Source organism: Herpailurus yagouaroundi, unplaced genomic scaffold, assembly GCF_014898765.1.
Source record: "Herpailurus yagouaroundi ecotype Mexico unplaced genomic scaffold, PumYag 142, whole genome shotgun sequence".
Lineage (NCBI taxonomy): Eukaryota > Metazoa > Chordata > Mammalia > Carnivora > Felidae > Herpailurus > Herpailurus yagouaroundi.
In genome coordinates, this window is record NW_024412397.1 from 44,677,178 (window position 1) to 44,699,199 (window position 22,022).

Consider the following 22,022-nt stretch of genomic DNA (forward strand, 5'->3'; position numbering starts at 1 on the left):
TTAACTACCAACTTTTTTTTTTCCTTTTTTCGTGTAGGTGATTTTGCTCAACTTAATTTGAAGATAAAATTTCTGGAAGCTGGGATATATGAAGTTCCAATCATAATCACAGATTCGGGTAATCCTCCCAAGTCAAATATATCCATCCTTCGCGTGAAGGTCTGCCAGTGTGACTCCAATGGGGACTGCACCGATGTGGACAGAATTGTGGGTGCAGGGCTTGGCACAGGAGCCATTATCGCCATCCTCCTTTGCATCATCATCCTGCTCAGTAAGTAGTTGTATTGTCTCTTGGATTTTATTTTATTATTTTTTTTAATTTGTTTTTTTTTACATTTATTTTTGAGAGACAGAGTGAGACAGAGCACGAGCAGGAGAGGGGCAGAGAGAGGAGGAGACACAGAATCTGAAGCAAGCTCCAGGCTCTGAACAAGGGTTCAGCACAGAGCCCGATGCGGGGCTCGAACCCACGAACCATGAGATCATGACCTGAGCCAAAGTCAGATGCTCAACTGACTGAGCCACCCAGGCGCCCCAGGATTTTATTTTTTTTAATGTTTTGTATTTATTTTGAGAGAGAGAAAAAGGGAGAGAGCAGGAGAAGGGCAGCGAAAAGACGGAGAGAGAGACTCCCAAGCGGGCTCTGCGCTCACAGCCCGATGCAGAGCTCGAACCCCCGAACCTTGAGATCATGAGCTGAGTGGAAATCAAAGAGTCGGCTGCCTAACTGATTGAGCCACTCAGGTGCCCGTGTCTCTTGGGTTTTAAATTCTTTTCCCACCCTAGATGTTTTGCAAAGTAACTTTTTGCTGTTTACCTTTCAAAACAATCTAAACCACTCTCTTCAACCTATGAGCACTTTCTTGCCAAATTGTATATGGAGCAGTCGGGTCCACTTCCGAGGGAGAAAAACCCTGAGCACTGCTTCAAGCACTTACATGTTTGCAGCAAACCCAGCCAGTGCACTCCTCTCATGCCCGTTGCCGTTTTCTGGCACTGATGGCTTGGCGAGCTGTAGCAAACTCTTTTCATAGGAAAATGTTAAACCATCTTCGCTAAGTTTGAGCACTCATGATTTGAGTATGAATTTATGACACGGAGTTGATGATTTAGGAAAATAAGTATATTGCTCTCCTTAGCTTTCCTTTATATAAAGCGCAGTCAGCAGCTAACTCCAGTCATGCAGGGATCAAGGTATTTGTTTCTGAAGGGCTACGTAAAATAGCGAGAGATTATACTTCATACAGCACATTTGATAATAGAAATGATTACACAGCTCAATAAATTGTCTGTCTTTAGAGCAAGTCTAGATTAAGGAACTGCTCCTTTTTCAGATACTTTGCAATCTTTGGTTCAATGGAATACAAGAAATTAACCACTGGAAAGTCCTTTAGGAGCCCCTTCTAAGCATGCAGGTTAAAAGGATAAATTGCCTGGCCCTGTGTTTTATTGTTAAATAGCAGTAGGACTTAGTTTATTGCGTGATCATGCTACGCACCAATCACTTTCTTGAAAATGTTGGCCATTTCTTTTATGTTTTCTCCATTTACAAGTGTTCTGGTAATTTAGAATTCTGTCCCTTTATTCTAAGCAATTACCATAGAAGCCTGAGCATTTTTTACTTCCTGTGTGGAGACTACTTTGACTATAATTTGAAACCTGCATTGCTGTACTAATAATCCACTTGCTAGATTTAGCCCTGGAACAATGGCAAATGAGATCATGTATCTGGCTTTAAAAGGAGGATATTTACTTTTATGGCCAATAATAAAAATGTGCTCAAATAGGAGTCATTAAATCTCTTGCTTCAGGATGTAAACTGATATCCTCAGATTTTAGAGAGAATGCGCTCTTCGATGTGCACTTAGGGACATGTTTCCATTTGAACTAAAATGTGGCATATATGCCAACCTTATCAGGAAAGACTTCCACATGACGGACTTTGGCATAAGGGGTGACTAGCATTTTGAAGGAAAATGAATTGGTGCTGATTTTAACGTCAACCCTCTGGAAGATTCATGGTGCCAGATCTGGCACAAAAATGTAAAGCCTGAAAGCCTGATGTTATTTCAGTGCACCAATGAATCCCGTCGGCTTCTTAACCTGAAACGTGCAGTTTAATAGGAGCGGGAATGCAGAATGGTGTAGTAGAAAAGCAGCACAGCCTTTGGGAGCCCAAAATCCTCAAGATCCAATTGGCGATCCAGTTCCGATTTGCTCCCCAAGTCATCCTGGCAAGCACTTACCTTCCTTGGGGAGTACTGTTCCCTCTGATTTCGGAGGGTATAATGATGGCCGAGCAACCTCAGTGAAATAGCAGTTACATAACAAGTAACAATTTAACTTACTATTGTTTGTTGGTTTAGAATTTACAAGCCCTTGGGGCGCCTGGGTGGCGCAGTCGGTTAAGTGTCCGACTTCAGCCAGGTCAGGATCTCGAGGTCCGTGAGTTCGAGCCCCGCGTCAGGCTCTGGGCTGATGGCTCAGAGCCTGGAGCCTGTTTCCGATTCTGTGTCTCCCTCTCTCTCTGCCCCTCCCCCGTTCATGCTCTGTCTCTCTCTGTCCCAAAAATAAATAAAAATGTTGAAAAAAAAATCTAAAAAATAAATAAATAAATAAAAAAGAATTTACAAGCCCTTATATTAGGAGTATCCTATCCTCCAGCAAGCAGAAGGGAGAGATGGAAATGGTTCTCATCCCTATCTGTAAATGATAATATTGAGGATGGACATTTAGCCAGTGAGTTCAAAGGACACCAGGTTCTGGAACCCAGGGTTTCACACTCAATACCCAGTGCTTGAACCCTGCTTTGTCTTCTCTCTCTTCACGGGAGGCCAGAAAGAGATAAGAGAGAGGAAGCTGCATTACAAGCTTTTGACCCATATAAGTGTGTTAGTGGTATTAAAGGCTATGATGAGAAAGGTCGTGTTTTAAAAGCTATGACATTATGCTTTTTCTTACTCTTTTTCCACCTAGTCCTCGTTCTGATGTTTGTGGTATGGATGAAACGCCGGGATAAAGAGCGCCAGGCCAAGCAACTTTTAATTGATCCAGAAGATGATGTAAGAGATAATATTTTAAAATATGATGAAGAAGGTGGAGGAGAAGAAGATCAGGTGAGCTACATTTTAAACCTTTAAAATGGAATTTTGTGATCCTATAATCTCAGTGGTAGAACAGATGTTAATGTGTGCAGTAAGAAAATGGTATCAAGGTTCCTTTGCTTATCACATTATCAAATACTTGGTGGGAATTCTTCCCTAGGTGTCCTTCACATTTCTTGAATTTTTTTTTCAAAGTGCCAGATGTCACTGTATTTATTTTGTAAGAAAATCACTAACATTGTTTCAAGGAGCTAGGACTTAAACCCAGCTTCAGTTAAAATAATGCTAATAAAAATGTGTCTCTTTATATGTCCCCTTCATTGGATACCCAAAATAGAAGTAAAAGTGGCTTCTACAATGGGATTTACATCTACTATATACACAAGACAAGCACTAGATAATTCATTCTACAAATATTTACCAAGCAAGTTCAATATTCCGGACACTATTTTGGTCACTGGGGATATGGAAGTGGGAAAAGTCAGCAAATATTTGCCCTCAAGAGTCTTACATTCTTGAGAAGTATTTGAAATTAGAGACAATAATTTCTAGTTCATCTTTGTATCTGTAGTGTCTTTCATGATGCCTGGCTCATAGTAGTTGCTCAACAAATGTTGAAGTTCCCATCTGGCTATAAAATAGCGTGAGCTTCTGTATCACTGTGTACATGGGGCACTGTATATGCATTCAGAGTTGAGAGTGACCAGAAGGGGAAACACAAAGATCTTTATGTGCAGATTTTAGGTATTATCCCAGCTAACACTTCGAATGCCTGCACATTCCAGGCATTCTACCAAGTACATTATATGCTATTATCTCTTAAATCTTTGAAACTTGTGATACTATTCTATGAAAGTCTCTACTTTTGTGATAGAAAACAGAGCTAAAGGTGATGGGACTCTCAAAAACAAGTAAGAAGTGATCGATACAAGATTTGAATCCAGGTCTGTCTGATGTCACAGCCTAAACTAACTGCTCTGATATAGTTCCTCTTGCAATTACCTGGAAGATACTAATGTAATCCACAAGACATCACCATGACAAGCATTTTTTTTAGATACTTTGTTAATTAGGTTATTTCCATGTACAAATGCAAACTTTGGGGCTGTGGTCAAAAAAAGAGCCCAGAGGGGCACCTGGGTGGCTCAATCTGTTGAGCATCCGACTTCAGCTTGGGTCATCATCTTGTGGTCCATGAGTTCGAGCTCCATGTCAGGCTCTGTGCTGACAGCCCAGAGCCTGGAGCCTGCTTTGGATTCTGTGTCTCCCTCTCTCTGCCCCTCCCCCGCTCACAGTCTGTTCTGTCTCTCAAAAATGAATAAACGTTAAAAAAAATGTTTTTAATAAAAATAAATAAATGAATAAATAAGAACCAGAATTCTTGGGTCTTGGATCATTATCAGTAAATTCAAATCTACTTTGTCTTAAATATATATGTAGACATTTGTGATAAGACTGTTAACTTGAATAAAAGCAAATTTTCCTGAACATATTTTTTCTTCTCTACTCATTTGAGGAAACAATGTATCACTTTTTGTTTTACAAAGCAGTTCACATCCTTGTTGTGTTCAGTATTTATGGCAACCCGTTAGAGTTTTCTATTTTACACTTGTAGCAAGTTGTGTGATTTGCTCTCAGAGTTTGTAACTGGCAAAGCCAGAACTGAGACCCACGTTTTCTGATTCCAGATTCCATGCTTGGTTTACAGAACCTCAACTCTTGCATTTAGAAGAGATGCTTATTAAAATATGTTGAAAACTTGACTCATGTGTAAAGCTGCTTTGAATACTGACTAATTAAAGTGGCTCTATAAATATGCCCCAGGGTTTCTTGCTTATAAATGTCTTCGGATATTAAAATTCATGTTTGACTTAATCCTTAATTAATCTATCCTTTCACTTTCCTGAGCTATGTTCAAGATCAGCAAACGTGTATCGATCACGTTACCTCCTAAGTCTACTCTCGGTATTTTAATTTTTTATGTCATTGTGCATAACTTTCTAGGCATAAATCTAAACCCAACTCCGTGAAGCTTCAGTATAAATGGTACTAACTGGAAGGCCAGTAGTCATAATGGGATCTTGCGTAGAATTGGAGGCCCAGAGGCAAGAGGCAAGATCGTTCTCAACATCTGAGAGTTTGGATCAAGGCACTCACTGCCACCTGATCTGCCTCTCTTTCTCCCTCCTCCCATCCAGTCCCTTTGAGAAATTGTTTCATGAGGTTTTATTGTTGTAGTTATTTTAGGAAGGACTGATTTCCTTTATTGACTTTATCCACATAGATTGATTCTTGAGATCAAATAGTCAAAGTTATCTATTGCCAGATTTATTAAAATCATCACCATAAATCTTCAGCCTCTTCTTTTACTGACCTCTGAAGTTTTCTTTGCCCCTAGCTAAGCTTTCAGGCATGAATGTTTTGTTTCCTACTCACTTCCCCAGTAATCCAAGGATTTTCCTGGAACTTTCTCTATATTGTCTTCTGTGTCTAGTATCTTTATTTAGTATTGGCCTTGCGATGGTATCTCTTGGTAGCCACTTGGTTCTTTGGTGCCATGCTCATCTAGATCAAAAGCCTGTGTCCATCGTGGTGTCTGTGTTATGATTTCCACTTGCAGTCTTCATTGTAGAGAAAGCTGTGAGAAAGTTACATAACGGGGTTTTTATTTATTGTATGATTTACCTCATAACAGCAGAATAAAATATGCCCTGTAGGAATGCTACACCGAAGGTTCTGTCTCTTCTACCTCTGAAGTGGTTTGTGAAATCCATTTGCTTATCTCCATCACCAAGGCCACTGCCTTCACTTAGAATCATCACTGTTCCCCAATAGCATCCTAATGAGTTTCCTGTCTCTGGTGTCACACCCCCATCAGCTCTCTGTCAGTTATCAAATCCGGACTTCCTCTTCAGCCTGACAAGGCTTTGGCCCTTTGGTGCACACCCTTAGCGAGCAGATAGAGGGTTGTGGGAAAGAGTTGTAGACACTCCCTCAAGATGTGAATCTGTCAAGCTTGTCCACTCGTGGCCACTAAAGTTTTCTTGCAAGTCTGAATGATTTGTCCTCATGTTCCTCTCCCTACCTTTCTTGTTGTGGTTCAGGACATAGTTTCTAAAAATATTGTATTTATTGGCTTTAGTGCTTCCTTTTTATTGAAGTGTAGTTGACACAGAATGCTATATAGTTTCAGGTGTACAACATAGCGATTTAACAAGTCTTTGTGTTCTACTGTGCTTATCACACGTGTAGCTGCCATCTGTCACCATCCAACGCTGTTACAATACTGTTGACTATATATATTCCCTGTGCTGTAACTTTTATCCCTGTAACTTATTCATTCCATAACTAGAAGCCTGTACCTCCTTAATCACAGAATCCACTCTCTCCTCCTCCAGAGATAAAAGCAACAATAGGTCTTATTTTTCTTAGAAAGAGCTTGTTAGCTTCTTTATTTTTATTCAGTGGACCTCATTATGTTCTCAGTTATCTTATGGTTTCAAAAATCTGTGATGTGGTAACTTACCTGGCTTATTCTTTGTATTAGAATGTGAATAATAGTCCCATGAGTTCCTATATCCCAACGAGAAGCAGAAGGCTTCTTACAAGGTTTAAGAATGTAACCAACCATGCATATCAATAAAAGCATTTCCAGCACCCTGGAGCCTCTCTTGTATCCCCTGCCAGGAAGGATGCTGTCTGGCAAAAATAACCAGTATTTTTTATTTCCATCACCATGGAACAGCATAACTGGGCTTTATATTTCATTATTAAATGGATATCGTATAGTAGGTACTTTTTGTTTCTGGCTTCCTTCACTCAGACTTCTATCTGTGAGATTCATCCATGCTATATACAGAAGTAGTTCATTTTTATCATTGCTGAAAAGTATTCTTTTGTAGGAATTAACCACATTTTATTCATCCATTCTACTATACTTGGACTGAGTTCATACAATTGAATTGTTACGAATAAAACTGCTATGAATATTCTTTGCGCGCACGTGTGTGTGTGTGCATTTCTGTTGGTATGTCCTCAGGGATTAGAATTTCTGTATCCTAGAATGTGTCTGTGTGCAGCTTTAGCACAATCTTGCCACTTTTCCAAAGGGACAGTACTGGTTGGCCCCTCCCCTTGCCATGCTGGTGCATGATGGTTCCATTGCCCTATGTCCTCACCAGCACTTGGCTTTTTTCAGTCTTTAAATTTCAGCCACTAAGATGGCATGTGTCTCTGTATGATCTAATCAGGATGTTCCTACTGACTGACTTACCATTTTGATCTCTTTGTGAGGTCTCTGGCTTCTGTGTCCCCTTTTCTATTATGTTGTCTGCCTCTGTCTTATTGATCTGTAGGAGGTCCTTATATATTATGGATATCATTTCTTCATCAGATAGATGTTTTGTCAATAGCTTTTCCCATTCTGTAACTTGCTTTTTTATTCTCTTAATGGTGTCTTATGATGAACAAAAGTTTTTAATTTTAATGAAGTCCAGTATATCAATTTTATTCCATTATGGTTAGTACATTTATGTCCTTTAGTTTAAGAAAACTTTTCCTACCGAGGTAATGAGTTCTCCTTCTGAAACGAAAAGTAAATAAATAACATAAAACAAAACACAGCAACTTCATGTTGTCCTCTTGAAGCTTTATTGTTTTACCAGTCATACTGTCTGTGATCTATCTCTAATGGATTATTCATTTGGTATAAGATACTTATCAGAGCTCTTTTTTGTTTTCTTTCTTGATATGCAGTGCTGTTTACTACAGAGATAGCCCTCTCCACTGCACTGTAGGGCCCACTTTTCAGAAAGCAGGTCACTCTACACGTGTGGGTCTGTGGGTTGGCTGCCTGACCCCGTACTATTCTACTTGTGCCATCTGCCTGTTCTTGGGCCACTACCACCTGTTTTCGTTGCTGTCACTTAGTAGTGTCTTCATGTCTTTTTGTACAGATCCTCTAACTGGATTCATCAAGATTTGCATCAACGTTCTTGGTGGAATTTATCATTTACCTTCTTTTTCCATAAGGAAAACAAACCCTTTGTTTAATACTCTTATTTTCTTTACTTAAAAAAAAATTTAAGTTTATTTATTTATTCTGAGAGAGAGTGTGTGTGAGCAAGGGAGAGGCAGAGGGAGAGAGAGAGAGAGAGAGAGAGAGAGAGAGAATCCAAAGCAGGTTCCACACCATCAGCACAGAGCCCAAGGTGGGGCTTAAACTCACAAACCATGAGATCATGACCTGAGCCAAAACCAAGAGTTGGGCGCTTAACTGGCTGAGCCACCCGGGTGCCCTAGTACTCTTACTTGTTTTGCCTTTCTTTTTTTTTTTTTTTTTAATGTTTATTTTTTAGAGAGAGAGAGTGGGGGAGGGAGACAGAAGGATCTGAAGCAGCCTCCGTAGTGTGTGCAAAGAGCCCGAGGTGGGGCTTGAAATCACAAACTTGTGAGATCATGACCTGAGCCAAGGTCAGACACTCAACCAACTGAGCCATCCAGGCACCCCCCAATACTCTTACTTTCTAAGTGAATTTAATCGAAACACTTTTCCATTTTCTAAATAAGATGTTACTGCTTTAATGTTTTTCTTTATTTTTGAGAGAGAGAGAGAGAGAGCTTGAGCAGGAGAGGGGAAGAGAGAGAGAGGGAGACAGATGATCTGAAGCAAGCTATGTGCTAACAGCGGAGAGACCAATGTGGGGCTCAAACTCATGAACCACAAGACCGTGATCGGAGCCGAAGTTGGACGCTTAACCAACTGAGCCACCCAGGCACCCTGTTGTTGCTTTAAATCTTTAAAGTATGCTCAGTTCCTGAGAAGTTCAGTTTTGTGAAATACATTCTGTTTCTATTTTCCGTAATTCACATGTGACCCCCTGTTAGAAAGTGTATTTCTTCTTTTTCTTAGTCTAGTTGAGACACAATGTTCCACTAGTTTCAGGTGTATAACCTCGTGATTCAACGAGTCTGTACGTTATGTTATGCTCACAGCCAGTGTAGCTGCCACCTGTCACCAGAGGACACTTTTACAATACCATTGATTGTATTCCATATGCTGTGCCTTTTATTCCCATGACTTATTTCTTTGTAGTGTGCATTAAGCCTTTTTAGCAACAGAATATGATTCATACATTTTTATTAGTTTTGGGGGGCAGATATTATCTCTTCACAAGAGTAAGCCTCAGACATGGGATTACTGCCATGTTGCATTCTCGAGGAGTTTTAGTCGATTTTTATTACACGTAGGTAGTATTTTATGGAGGATGTGGTGCTGCCTCAAGATGTGGATGGAGACCGTGCCACACCAGGCAGACGTGGCTTGTCCTATTCAGGCAGTGGTCTTCTCGATGTCTCAGCTGGGCAATTCCAAAAAATTACCAGCGTTTTCAAAGGATGGGCAGGTCTCAGAGGTTAGTTGAGGCAGTTGGTAAATGCCAGGTAACCAGTGTGGTGACAGGTGCTGGGGATCCTGAAGACCTAGCCTCAGGCTGGCTTGGCCAAGATTCCTATTTTTCCTGCCAAGAGAAAAATATCCTTCTTAAAGAGCTAACTGATTAGAAAGAAAACAACACAAAGCAGTCCTTTACAAGGGTAGCCCTGACCTTCCTGGCCGCTGATTAGCATCTCTAGCTGTCTAAGCTCTGTGCCAAGATACAGGTTGCTAATTTCTTTAACAAAATAGCTAAGAAGCCTAAGAAAAACGACAGCAACTCATCTGTGCCTTTTGTCTTGTGTGTGATAGACTTTGACCAGTGCTTGTAGATCCTCTGCTCTGGTTCAGGTTATCAGGACCCTAGGTTGGTCCCATATTGGAAGCGAGTGTTAGATGCCCTCTGAACAGGAGCATCTGTTGGCTGTTGGACAGACAGACGCTTTTAGTATATGTCTGCTCTCTTTTTAGAGGGTGAGGTTCCTTCTTTATCTGCCTCACTGCCATAATCAGCAGGGCTTTTGGTGGTTATCAAGCCATGTTTAATTACCCCCGTTAGTAAATGTTCATTGGTGCACTTGTTGGCCAATGGAGCTGGTTGCAGTTACTGTGTAGCTTTTGATGTTCTTTTCAATGAGTTCCGTCCATATTAGCATCACTAATAAAATCTGGGTGAATGTACAATATAGCCAGTGGCTCACTTTTCATGGAAATATCCCTTTAGCCGCAGGATAGGAAACGGAAACTGTTAGCTTTCTGCTCTTTAAAGCTTAGACTTAATTACAATTGCTTCTATATAAACAAACATTTGTGGAGTGTGTGTTATGTTTACAACACTCACTGGTGCTCGCTTTAAACAACCTCGACCTAACTCACTTACCATTATACAGTTTCATTCTCCATAATAATAGCAAAAGGTATTGTTCGGGGTACCCTATGAGTTAGGCGCTATACTTACTGCTTTATATATATTATTTCGTTTGACCCTCCCACAGCACAGTAGAGTTGGGACACACTGTTGGGAAGTAGTGAAGTGGGGATTAAATGCCTGTCCAATCTGAGTCCAAAGAAAGTGGTTTGTTTACCAGATCCTGTCCCATCCTTGGCAAAGCTCAGGCTCAGCCAGGCAATTAAAACAATGCCTTCCTAAATGCCATTTGAATTTATCAGAAGAAGTAGACTCTGGGACATCCAGCAGCTTCCTCTGCCCTTAAAATTTCACTTGAAAATTTTCCCATTCCGAGTTTGGGGCCGAGGGACTCCTATGGGGACTCTGGATCTGTGAGAGAGGATGCCACTGTCCATGTTGGGAGGTTTCACAGGTGACAGTGAGTGGTCACAGGGATCCTTTGGACCATGGCTGCTGACTCAAGGGCAGCATTAGGGGAGCAGGGCTTGCAAACTCAGCTGAGATTAAAGCTGACACTGGTCAGAGATGGTCATTACAGAAAGTGAGAGTGGCCACCTAAAGGTTCCACATTGGTTTTCTCGTGGTCACTCTTGGACTCTTGGCCCTTACCATCCCCTGCATACCTGGTCCGTCTTCCCACACCACTGCTGCTGAGTGTTAACACTCCAGTCGGCTAGAATTTTCTCTCTCACTTTCTTCACACAAGACCCAGCACCTCTTGAGTTCAGGAGCTTTTTCACATCCCAGGCCTTCTTCTGAATTCCCAAATTTGGTTTCTTAAATTTTAGCATATTGCTCTAAAACTAGAGTTTTTCTTTTGCATCAGAGATGGTTCTGAGCTCTCAGAGAAGGTACCTGATGAGCCCTGATGATTTGAGGGACGTTTCTGAAAGCTGGATTCTGTGTCATTTAAGAATCACACTTCAGGAGTGTCAGAGTGGCTCAGTCAGTTAAGTGTCCGACTCTTGATTTCAGCTCAGGTCATGATCTCACGGTTTGTGAGTTTGAGCCCCACATCTAGCTCTGCACTGACAGTGGTGAATCCGCTTGGGATTGTCTCTCTTCCTCTGTCTCTCTCTACCCCTCTCCCACTCGCATGCACGTGCTCTCTCTCTATCTCAAAATAAATAAATAAACATACAAAAAAGTCACACTTCATAGACTGTGTGTGGGGAGGGACGGGCATGTGTTCATAAGATGTCCATAGCTGTGTTTTATTCAGCTTGCAGGGTATAAATTTTTTTTTAATCACATAAATTTTGGATCTCACAATCCTCTCGAAAAAATTGAAAGATCTAGAAACATGACTTGCATTCTGCCTTGACAACAGTTACTGGAAACCAAGTAGAAGATTCTCTCTTTAAGCAGGGCAAGCATGTTCTATCATTGTTTTTCTTTTCTCATTCTCATTCCAGACCAGCTTTATGGACTTATGTTATAAGCCAATCCTTTATAGAAATCTATTTTTGTTGACTCTGATTAAATTACATAACAATTATTAGGCTTTGGATTAACAAAAAGCAGATTTCTACAAGGAGGAGGTACCATAGTGTTCTGAAACCATGTGACAATTTTCTGTTATACTATTTTTTTTTTAAGGAAAAGAAAGTGGATTGGCCACAAATATATTTAACCCGATGAATTAGTTAAAATAGGCTAGCTGCTATAACAAACTAAAATTTCAGTGATCTAAGCCTGGTGAAATGTATTTCTCACTTAGTGGTAATTGGGGTTAGGTCATAGGAGTTGGGGGTAGGGAGGGAAGGTCCATCCCACTCCACACAGTCATAAGGGACCCAGAGGATCAGAGACTCTCCGACTCTCCACATGTTGCTTTCAGGGTCACCCAGCCATACCTGCAATCCCTGAATGACCAAAGGGCAGGGAGGATGATTTGTGGAGACTTTTATGGGCTATGCCTGGCACACATCACTTCCACTCCCCATTCCCTAGGAAGTATCTGTTGGCTGTGTGCCTAGTAAGTAGAAGTAATGGGTTCTGTGACCAGCTGGGAGTCTCTGCCCCACCCTGTTAGGTATTTGAACGTACAGAATCTTTTCTGAGACTGAGAACAGTTTTCTCATAGGACCCACCCACACTAGATTGCTAGCCCACGTGCATTGTTTTGTGACCCATCCAGATACGTTGGAAGGATGTGGGTCCCTGGACACAGGGGACACACAAGAGGTGCAGCAGCTCATGAAAGTGAGACACTGTAGGTAAGGCTCTTAAAAACCAGGGAGGGCAACTTTACCTTACCTGGTGAATGCTCCTCGTATATCCCAGGGAGATACTAACGTCTTCTTGATCAGGGACCAGCACTTGCGTGTGTAACGGATCACGTGTAACTTCAGGGTAAGGGATCACATGCAATTTCATGCTCCTAGTCCTGATAGGAGCTCTTTTTAGTGGCCCAGGATTTCAAAACCCAAAAGATCCAGATGTAATTGCTGTATGAGTTACCATCGGCTTTTTTTTTTTAATGAAATTGATTTCTTATGTGATTTCTGGAAATTAATGTCAGTATTTCTGTAACTGAGATCCTCAGAATCTCTTTGACACCACTTTCAGTGGAGCTCAGGTGCCTGAGGTGAGGTAAGATCCCACAGTTCCTGTGACCCAGGACTTGGCTTTGAGGAATGGGGACTCTGAGGGTTGCTGACTTAGTTTCTCCTCATATTGCATGTTAAACTGCAGTAGGATTGAACTACCTGTACCTCTATACCTATGACATGTGACTTCACACTTCCATGGCATTAGTCTGTGGTCTTCACCTGCCCAACTCTCTTTAGCCACCAAGACTCATCTCAAAACATCTTCCCTTGGAATCCCAAGCTGCATCAAGTGTCTCTGCTCTGTGACCTGCAGCATCCCATGTCTACTTTGTTTTGAACTTTTGCATCTAGTCCTGCCCCCGATCCTAAGCTCTGTGAGGGCAGAGATTTGTCCTATTCATTGTTTTTCCTGTACCTAGGACATTTCACACCTGACGTGTGCTCACAGAATGTATGTGCATTGGGCCTTCTTCCTGAACCTCTTAGTGTTTTTTATTTTTTTATTTTTTTATTTTTTTAATGCTTCTTTATTTTGGGGGGAAAGAGAGAGACAGACATAGTTTGAGCGGAGGGGGGCAGAGAGAGAAGACCCAGAATCCGAAGCAGACTCCAGGCTCTGACCTGTCAGCACAGAGCCCGATGTGGGGCTTGAACCCACGAACCATGAGATCATGACCTGAGCCGAAGTCAGATGCTTGACTGACTGAGCCACCCAGGGGCCCCTGAACCGCTTAGTTTACAAGTCTATCTACACAGTTAATTGAAGCGGTACACTGATGATGACTTCACTTTCATTATTTGAAATCTGATGTCTTCAGGAAAGGATGATAACATTCATAAATGCTAGCACTCATTACATATGCAGACTTTTGTGTCAGGCTCTGTGCTGTGCCCTTAGTTTGTTTGCATTTCTCTTATAGTCTTCCCAGCAGCTCTACGTAGCAGACCTGTTCAAACCCAGGTCCACATGGCTTGAGAGACCAAACTCCTAATGGATTTGCTGGTGGCCGTGTGATAGATGTTGTATTTAGTGGTGCTGATTTGTAGCAGGCAGGTGTTACTGGTAGGACCAGTGAGGTTGGGTGCTTAGCCACAGCCTATCAGAAGACCCCTGGTAATCTGGCTTTAGAAAAGACAGAGAGTAAGACTCAATTAATTGATTAAGCATGGCTTGCAGTATTGAGCACATTTTAGCATTAAGAAAGGTAGAATCCAGAGAATTCTGAGCAGCCAAGTTACTACAAAAAAAAAAAAAATCCATGTATATAAGCTGTGTGACAGGAGCTAAAATTTTAAATCCAGGCTGGCTGCCTAAATAGCAGGTTGGAGTACAGGTGTGAGAAAGCCCCTTGAGACCAAAGGAGCCACTTCTCTGAGTCAAGGGATCTTTGCTTGAACCAGTGGTCTCCATGGACTTCCTGCCAATCTCAGGAACGCGCCCCAGTAAGAGCAACCAAGCCAGACCCTCCGACTCAAGCAGAGAATGACATTATATAATTTAACGCTGGTGTATTTGATTCTTTGAAATAACTGTTTTACAAAATCTTTCTGCTGTATAAGCAAACTGACAGATGGCTGAATCTGGGTGTAACAGTGGAGGCCACTTTCAACATTTTTATTGTTGGCTAAAGCACACTCTGTTATGTTCCCAAGTTATTCATCCATTTAGACCCACCTGCAAATACTAGTATAAGTTAGTTATTCAAAGACTGATATTGATTTCCTAAGAGGAAACTTTCACCAGGGCTTGGATGAGTACATTGTCATTCCCTTCGTGCAAGCTATCTTCAAAACACCGACAGGTGACACGTGTTGGTAGGCTACAGGCAGCATATTCTGAACTGGTCAGGCCCATTCATTCCTAGCCAGGCATTAAGTATTTTTAATGTGCACGTGATTTGCACGTGAGCTTTTTATTTGCTATTCCTGTTGTGGGAATGAACAAAATATTTATGTAATTCACTTTAATATTCATTCTTCCTGACTGATCATAAATTTAATACATTTAATTTTATTGGAATAGAAAATTATCAGTATCCCAGTAATAACAGTGATAAAGATATTGAATGCCATCTATGTGTTCATGCTATGCCAAGGAAACGACGCTAAGATACTAAATGGTATTTGCCAAAGTTATGCCAGCTGGCCAAATCCACTGACTTCTTGTTTTTATAAATAAAGTTGTATTAGAACCCAAACCATGCACTGTGTCCATTGTTTATGCGTTATCTGTGGCTACTTTTACACTGTAGCAGCAGCAGGGTGGAAACAGTATAATAGAGATTATACAGCCCCCAAATCCTAAATTTTTATTGTCTGGCCCTTACAAAAGAAGCATTGCCAACCCCTTTAGTGGTTAGGAAATAGGGAGCCCTCATTAGTGTTTTGTCCAAAGTTTGAATACTCTGAAGGTCAGCATAGGAAATTTATGAAACCTGCCTAAGGGCACACAGTTAGATATGGTGAATTCAGGATTTGAATCAAGGCATTTTGATTTCAGAATCTATGTTTTTCAGTCACCATACTATGTTCCCTTTATATGTGCATTGTCTTAATGATTATGTCTCTAGGAAGTTCCAAAACAATGTGACTTAAAGCAGTGAAGGATTTTTGATGCTCTGTTGCCATATTCCCGATCAAATATTGTTATTTCTTTATTACCTATTTTTAGGTTTCCTCTAAGATAGAATACTAGGTCAGGCTAACACAGAATGACTTTGATTTTGTCTGAATGGTGATATTTGTATTTTTCGTAAGAAGAAGTTGGAGCTTGGGGTGGGAGTATGGCCTGAAGATACATTTAGAAAGTACTGTCTGTGTCTCCCAGACAGATGTCCTTGAACAGGTTAAGAAGTGCATTCATCTGGGGCGCCTGGGTGGCTCAGTCGGTTAAGCGTCCGACTTTGGCTTAAGTCATGATCTCGTGGTTCATGAGTTCAGGCCCCTTATAGGGCTCTGTACAGACAGCGCAGAGCCTGTAGCCTGCTTCAGATTCTTTGTCTCCCTCTTTCTCTGCCCCTCCCCCCTCTCAAAAATGAATAAACATTAAAAAAAATTTTTTTTTAAGTGCTTTCATCTTTACAGGGCTGTACCTGCATTGTGTGGAAAGGGTGGGCAATGACAAACATTAGTATAAAAAACGAATTTCAGATGTGAAGAGAAACATCTTTCTGAAGCCTGATTACTCTGCTCAATCCTACAGGCCCTGCATGGTCACATGCTCACTTCCTCCAGAAGCTTACACTTTCACCTTCCATATTTATATAATTGTTTATATAGGTATTCTATTAAGTGTCATCACTTTTGAATGGATTCTTTTAAAAGACAGTAGACAAAAAGCTCTATGAGTAACTGCATCTGTGACCCAACAGACTCTCCAGAATGTATTTGTTGAATCAAATCCAGTGGAACTATATTTGCAACCTTTTTCCAAAAGGATACTCCCTCATTTTACAATTGGAAGTGAGTTGTGATAAAATTTCCACAATGCCAGTGTCTGCAACAGAACCATAATTTTGCGCCAAAGAGTGAAACCGGCTCATTCAAAATTCTGAAGACAACAGTTTTGAAAGAAGCTGTGACAGGGCAGCATGAACAGTAAACGATGGAGGTAGAAACCGCGGATGCATTCGTTTGGATGCATTCTTTTCCCTCTTAATGGGGACTCGGCTACATCCCTTGTGGGAAGTGGAAACTGGCTTTCTGGTGAGATTACAATGCATATGAAAGCAGAGAATAGAGGTCCTTCATCTGTCCCTAAGTTATTTTATCTCTATTAGGTTCATGCTTCCAATCAGAAAAGCTTTTAGCAAGTCTTTTGTTTTAGGGAGGGGGGCTTTCATAATCCCCAGACTCTACTTAGTTTTCCGCCTCGTTTCACCTGCATAGATAGTCACCATCATAACTGTATCTCGCAGGGGAAGAAAATCAGGTCTTAATGTAATTTACATAAAGCTTGCAAGGGTATTTGACTTACTTGTCAGCAGTTGTATGGTAATGTGTTGACACCTTATCACTATTTTATTCAATTATTTTAATGCCAGGAGCTATAGGGGTGAGATAATAAAGTTCTTCTCTTCCACCTTCCATTCCTTTTTGGGTCTGTCTCAAGTTCCTTGCCTGTGCCACAGTCAGCTTTTTTCCAGATAACTTTTTTTTTTCCTTCAGAATTTTGTCCACTTACTTTCATGTTAGTAGTTTTATTTCTAGCAGTCACTCAGTCTTGAAACATTAAAAATGTTTACCTTATCTGTATGGGAATTTTTTAAGTTACTTGCCTTTGCTGCTATAAAAGGGAAGCTTCCCACTTGTACCAGCCCTTGCCTGGGAGATAGGGAAGCTGGCTGTTGTGGTCCTCCAACGTTGTCCCAGCAGAGGCTGATACAGGACCAGGAACTTTCAGTGCCTCCCTTCCGGCTCCCCGTCTCCTACACAGGCCCATCTGTTGGACGGAAATGAAGAATCCTAGTTCTGACTAAAAGTTGGTGAGGCACGTTTTAACCAACTGTGCACAGACCAGAGTGCTAGATCCCAGCGCCTAGTTAGCAGAACCACCCTGAGCTCGTCTAGCACATAAAACCCCTCATGTTTTACCCCTCAGCAAACTATTCTGTACATTTCTTCACTGGCCCCTTGGCAACAAGATGCAGCTTTTTTGTTTTAATCTTGCTTGCTCTGGTGGGTCTCTGTTTTTATCCTTCCACACTGCTTAACATCCGTGACCTTGGGCAAATGATTAACCTCTCTGACCTGTGGTGATCAGTGGGATGGAACAACACCCACTTGGAAGGATTTGTGATTGGAGTATATGAGGTTCCACTGAGAAAGCACCTCATGTCATTCCTGACAGTGAGGGGCACCAGAGGAAGGCTGGTTTCCTTCTTTCATACATACTCAGAGCTGAAAATGGCATCTGGCACCCAGTAGGTTCTCCTTAAATACTTGCAAAACAGTAAATGAATATTTTCATCACTCTCTAAAACAGATTTAATTACACGAGTCTACAGATTTTTTTCCAGCAATGTAGCTTTCTAGATTTTTTTTTTTTTTTAGCTTTTTGAAATTTTACCTAGGTACCAGAATTTCTATCTATACCGAGACAGAATTTTAATTTATTTAAACATAACCAAATGCCTTTGGGTGGATTCGTGGTGTCTTTACTGAACCAATTATAAATCGTTGCAAGTCAGTGGAATTTTAACAAGAAAAGCCAAAAGCAGGGTGCTAGCTGCTAGCTAGCTTTTTACTAACTCTCCCACAATTGTATCACCCTTATAACATTTTAAATCATAGATGAGGAAAAAAAATATTTTTGTTGCATGCGATTTTAATATTCTAAAAACCGTTAATTCCATGCCTACCACAAATGGTTGTTGCCAAATAACACGTGTTCCAAATATTAGTTAAAACAAGATTTTCCTTGGCTTTCATTTGAAAATTAAATTTCTTTAGGAAGTTAACATTGTAAATAAAGGTTGACAATTGTAAGAGAATTTTCGGATCTGCTTTTTCTCTAGAGAGCTTTAGGAACCAAATAAAGATTTCTTCCTGGGATTGTTTCTTTATAATCTTCAGAAGTAAGACCATGAACCCAATGACCTTGAGCATGTTTTCAGTCTCTGTAATTCTCTTTATAATTCTCATCCTACATGTTGTAATTTGTGTGTTTAAGTAAAGTATTATGGGATTGTAAAGATGTGTAATTTAGGAGGTTTGCATAGAGTGACCCCTTATCAAAAGGCTTAAAATTGGACGCTCAGATCAGGACCTCTGCCATATAACACAGATGGATGTGGACAGAAAAACCCATCCCTGTGACCTGAAGACACTTCTGCCTACTTCCTACTATTATCAGATTTTTTTATATATCCCATATTTGTAATAGACCGGGGAAGCCATCTCAGAGAAACGTTAAGCCACACGTTTTAACCCAGTTTCTAGCTTCCTGTAAATCAGTGGTTTCCTGCCTTTTTTCGAAAGCAGCATAGCTGAGGAACATGACACGTTTCCATCATTACAGAGGACTCATCAGGGCAGTGAATCTCATTGATGGGATGGGGGTCTTTCCCTCCCTCCCCATTGTGAATTACTGCCATGGAGTGTGATGTGATCCAAGGCACGTTTCTTGAATCATTTGCTCCTTTGAACATCTGGCATGAATATCATCACTGAGACCTTATTCAACACATTTTTTTTAACGTTTATTTATTTTTGAGACAGAGAGAGACACAGCATGAACGAGGGAGGGTCAGAGAGAGGAAGACACAGAATCTGAAACAGGCTCCAGGCTCTGAGCTGTCAGTACAGAGCCCGACGCGGGGCTCGAACTCACGGACTGCGAGATCATGACCTGAGCCCAAGTCGCCGCTTAACCGACTGAGCCACCCAGGCGCCCCATTCAACACATTTTTTAATGAGCATTTCCTATGGGTTTGCCATTTTGATGGTGAGAAGGACCGAACAGGACCACAGACCTTTTAAGACCGTTCCTGCTCTCTGGTTCTTAAGATGGTAGAAAAAAGCTATCAAAAGAAAGATAAAAACTTGTCAATCAATATGCTGTTATATGTATCCCTAATAAAGGAAGCAGTCCAGGCAGAGATGCTGTCCTTGTCCAGAGGAGACAGCTGCAATCAGCTTTAACAAATGACATCAGAATTTAACCTCTGTTTTGCCAGATCGTTCCATTTTCAGGTGAACTATCCCTATGTCTAAATGTTGGCAATTTATTAGAAAAAATTTTACAACACTGCTGGCCTGTCAAAATGCATTCATCTTTGTAACATTTGGGTATAGTGGAAGCTGTATAAGAAATCAAGGAGCACAGGTTCTTTCCAGGAAGGAAGTAGCATGAGCAAAGCCAACATGTCCGTTTTGTCTCCAATTATGCCAAGGAAATTCCTCCACATTCTTGTACAAAACTGTCCTATAAAATACTGAGGAGTACCAAGGAGTTTGTCACCAGGTAGAAGACAGTCCTTACCCATAAGATTCAATTACTTAATTTCATGTAATTCATACTTCTCATAAAGTATTTTACACCCTCAGTGTAAAAATATTTCACTGTGATCATTATGCTTACAATCTATTTTTTTTAAGTTTATTTATTTATCTTGAGAAAGAGCGTGTGCAAGTGGGGGAAGGGCAGAGAGAGAGAGAGAGAGAATCCCAAGTAAGTTCTGTGCTGACGGCAGGGCTTGACACAGGCCTCAATCTCATGAGCCGTGAGATCATGACCTGAGCCAAAATCAGTGGCTTAACCAGTTGAGCCACCCAAGTGCCCCTGTTTTTCCCTTTCTATATAAAGCTTCGAGAATTGTCACTCTCTTATGCTTGGTAGTTCTGCAGTTAAACGTCATGCAGAAAAACATGCTTCTTGGTGTGTAAGCATTCAGAAGTCTCTAAATAAATCCCTGTTTTTATTTTGTATGACATTTTAGCATTTCAAAGGCCTTTGCATCTGTTTTATCATTGTACGTCTTCAAGATAGTCTATAAATCACTCATAAATTCTATAAAATTTAAAGTGGAGCACATTTGTTCATAATCGAGATGTTTTCACTGAAGTTTTGTATAGATAATCTGAGGTATTCTATCCTGACAAGAGAAAACAGCATCCCCATGCCTTTGCTCATGCTGTTCGTAATCCCAGAAAGGTCCTTTCTCCCTAGTGCATGGATTGCTCAGGGTTCAAATCTAATGTGAGTTTTCTCCTCTGAGCATTTTATACTTTGCAGTTTACCAAGTTTGCATCCTACGGTGGCTTGTCTTGCCGTGTGTACCTGCTTCACCCCCTGCAGCCCCCTGCAGACTCCTGAGAGGAGGGGCTTTTAGCCGTTAGGGTAGCTGAATCTCTCGGTAAGGAGATTTTTAGGAGAGGGTGGTCAGAATGGGACTGCCTCAAGGAGCAGACAGCTACTTTGTGGATTGACAGTGTGAAGTCGAACAGGCCTGGTTTTGATTCCCATCCTACTTGCCAGGCTAGATGTGTGACCCTGGGTGAGTTACTCAAGCTCTCTGAATCTGTTTCTCCACCTAAAAAGATGATAATGAGACACGCTCCACAGGTTTGTTAGAAAGTATCTGTGAGAACACATTCTCAAGAGGCTGGTATAGTGAGTGCCTGGGCACTCACATAGCAGACATGAATGCCAGTGGCCTTCCTTCCCTTGGTCTCCTTTGTTATTTTCATCATTCCTCACGTTCCTGCCCTTCACACTTATCTGTCTAGTTTGTCACTATTTAACTCTGGCCTTGTTAGCTTGGACTTGACTCACTGTCCTACAAGACTGTCAAAGAGCTACACTTTGAAGTAAGTCTAACATGCTTGGAGTCGGAACCTGTCTCTGAGTCTTAGTAGATCTGGGACCATGGACTAGTTACTTGGGTTGTTTGAGACTCAATATCTCAACTCTTAAATGGGGATAATAAAACTTAACATCAAATAGTACTGATCAGAGGATTAAATGAGCAAGCATATGTCAAGTATCTACAACAATGCCGGTACCTGGTAAGTATCCAAGTGTTGAATAAATCAAAACCACTATAGAGATACTACAAATGGTTCTAAGCTGGTTTTCGACCAAAAGATGAAGCCTGAACTATGAAGAGCCCCAGAAAGTCTGCCATCTCTGTAAATGTCAACATTAAATTGGAGAATTTTATATCATCAGGATTTAGGGGTTTGAAAACTACCAAGTATTTGCCCAATTAATATTAAAGATATTGTAGGAGAGGAAAAAGTCTTCATCCCCATCCCCGATTTGGTCTGAAAATTAAACTAACAAAGATTAACAGGAGAAAAGCATACACATCCTGTTAAACTGTTACATGTACATGGGAGCTTCCCAAAGCGTGAAGACCCAAAGAAGTGTCCAGAGTGGGAACCTTTTATACTTTGAGACAAAGAAACAATAAATTTCTAAGGATTGAGGAGACGGAGGGTTTGGGCTAGGTAGGGCTAGTAAATGGTGAAGAAGTAACTAGGGAGATTAAGGTTAGTTTAACAAGGTTTGTTTGTAC

At 41.0% G+C, this 22,022-nt stretch overlaps 1 protein-coding gene across 1 annotated transcript in view; it reads left to right on the plus strand.

The window, feature by feature from the left end:
* Window positions 1-22,022, plus strand: part of CDH2 (cadherin 2) — a 215,187-nt gene that overhangs the window by 179,470 nt on the left and 13,695 nt on the right. The window contains exons 13-14 of the mRNA XM_040479173.1: window positions 38-271; window positions 2,977-3,116. Of these exons, the coding sequence (XP_040335107.1) occupies window positions 38-271; window positions 2,977-3,116 (374 nt within the window). The remainder of the gene's footprint in view (window positions 1-37; window positions 272-2,976; window positions 3,117-22,022) is intronic.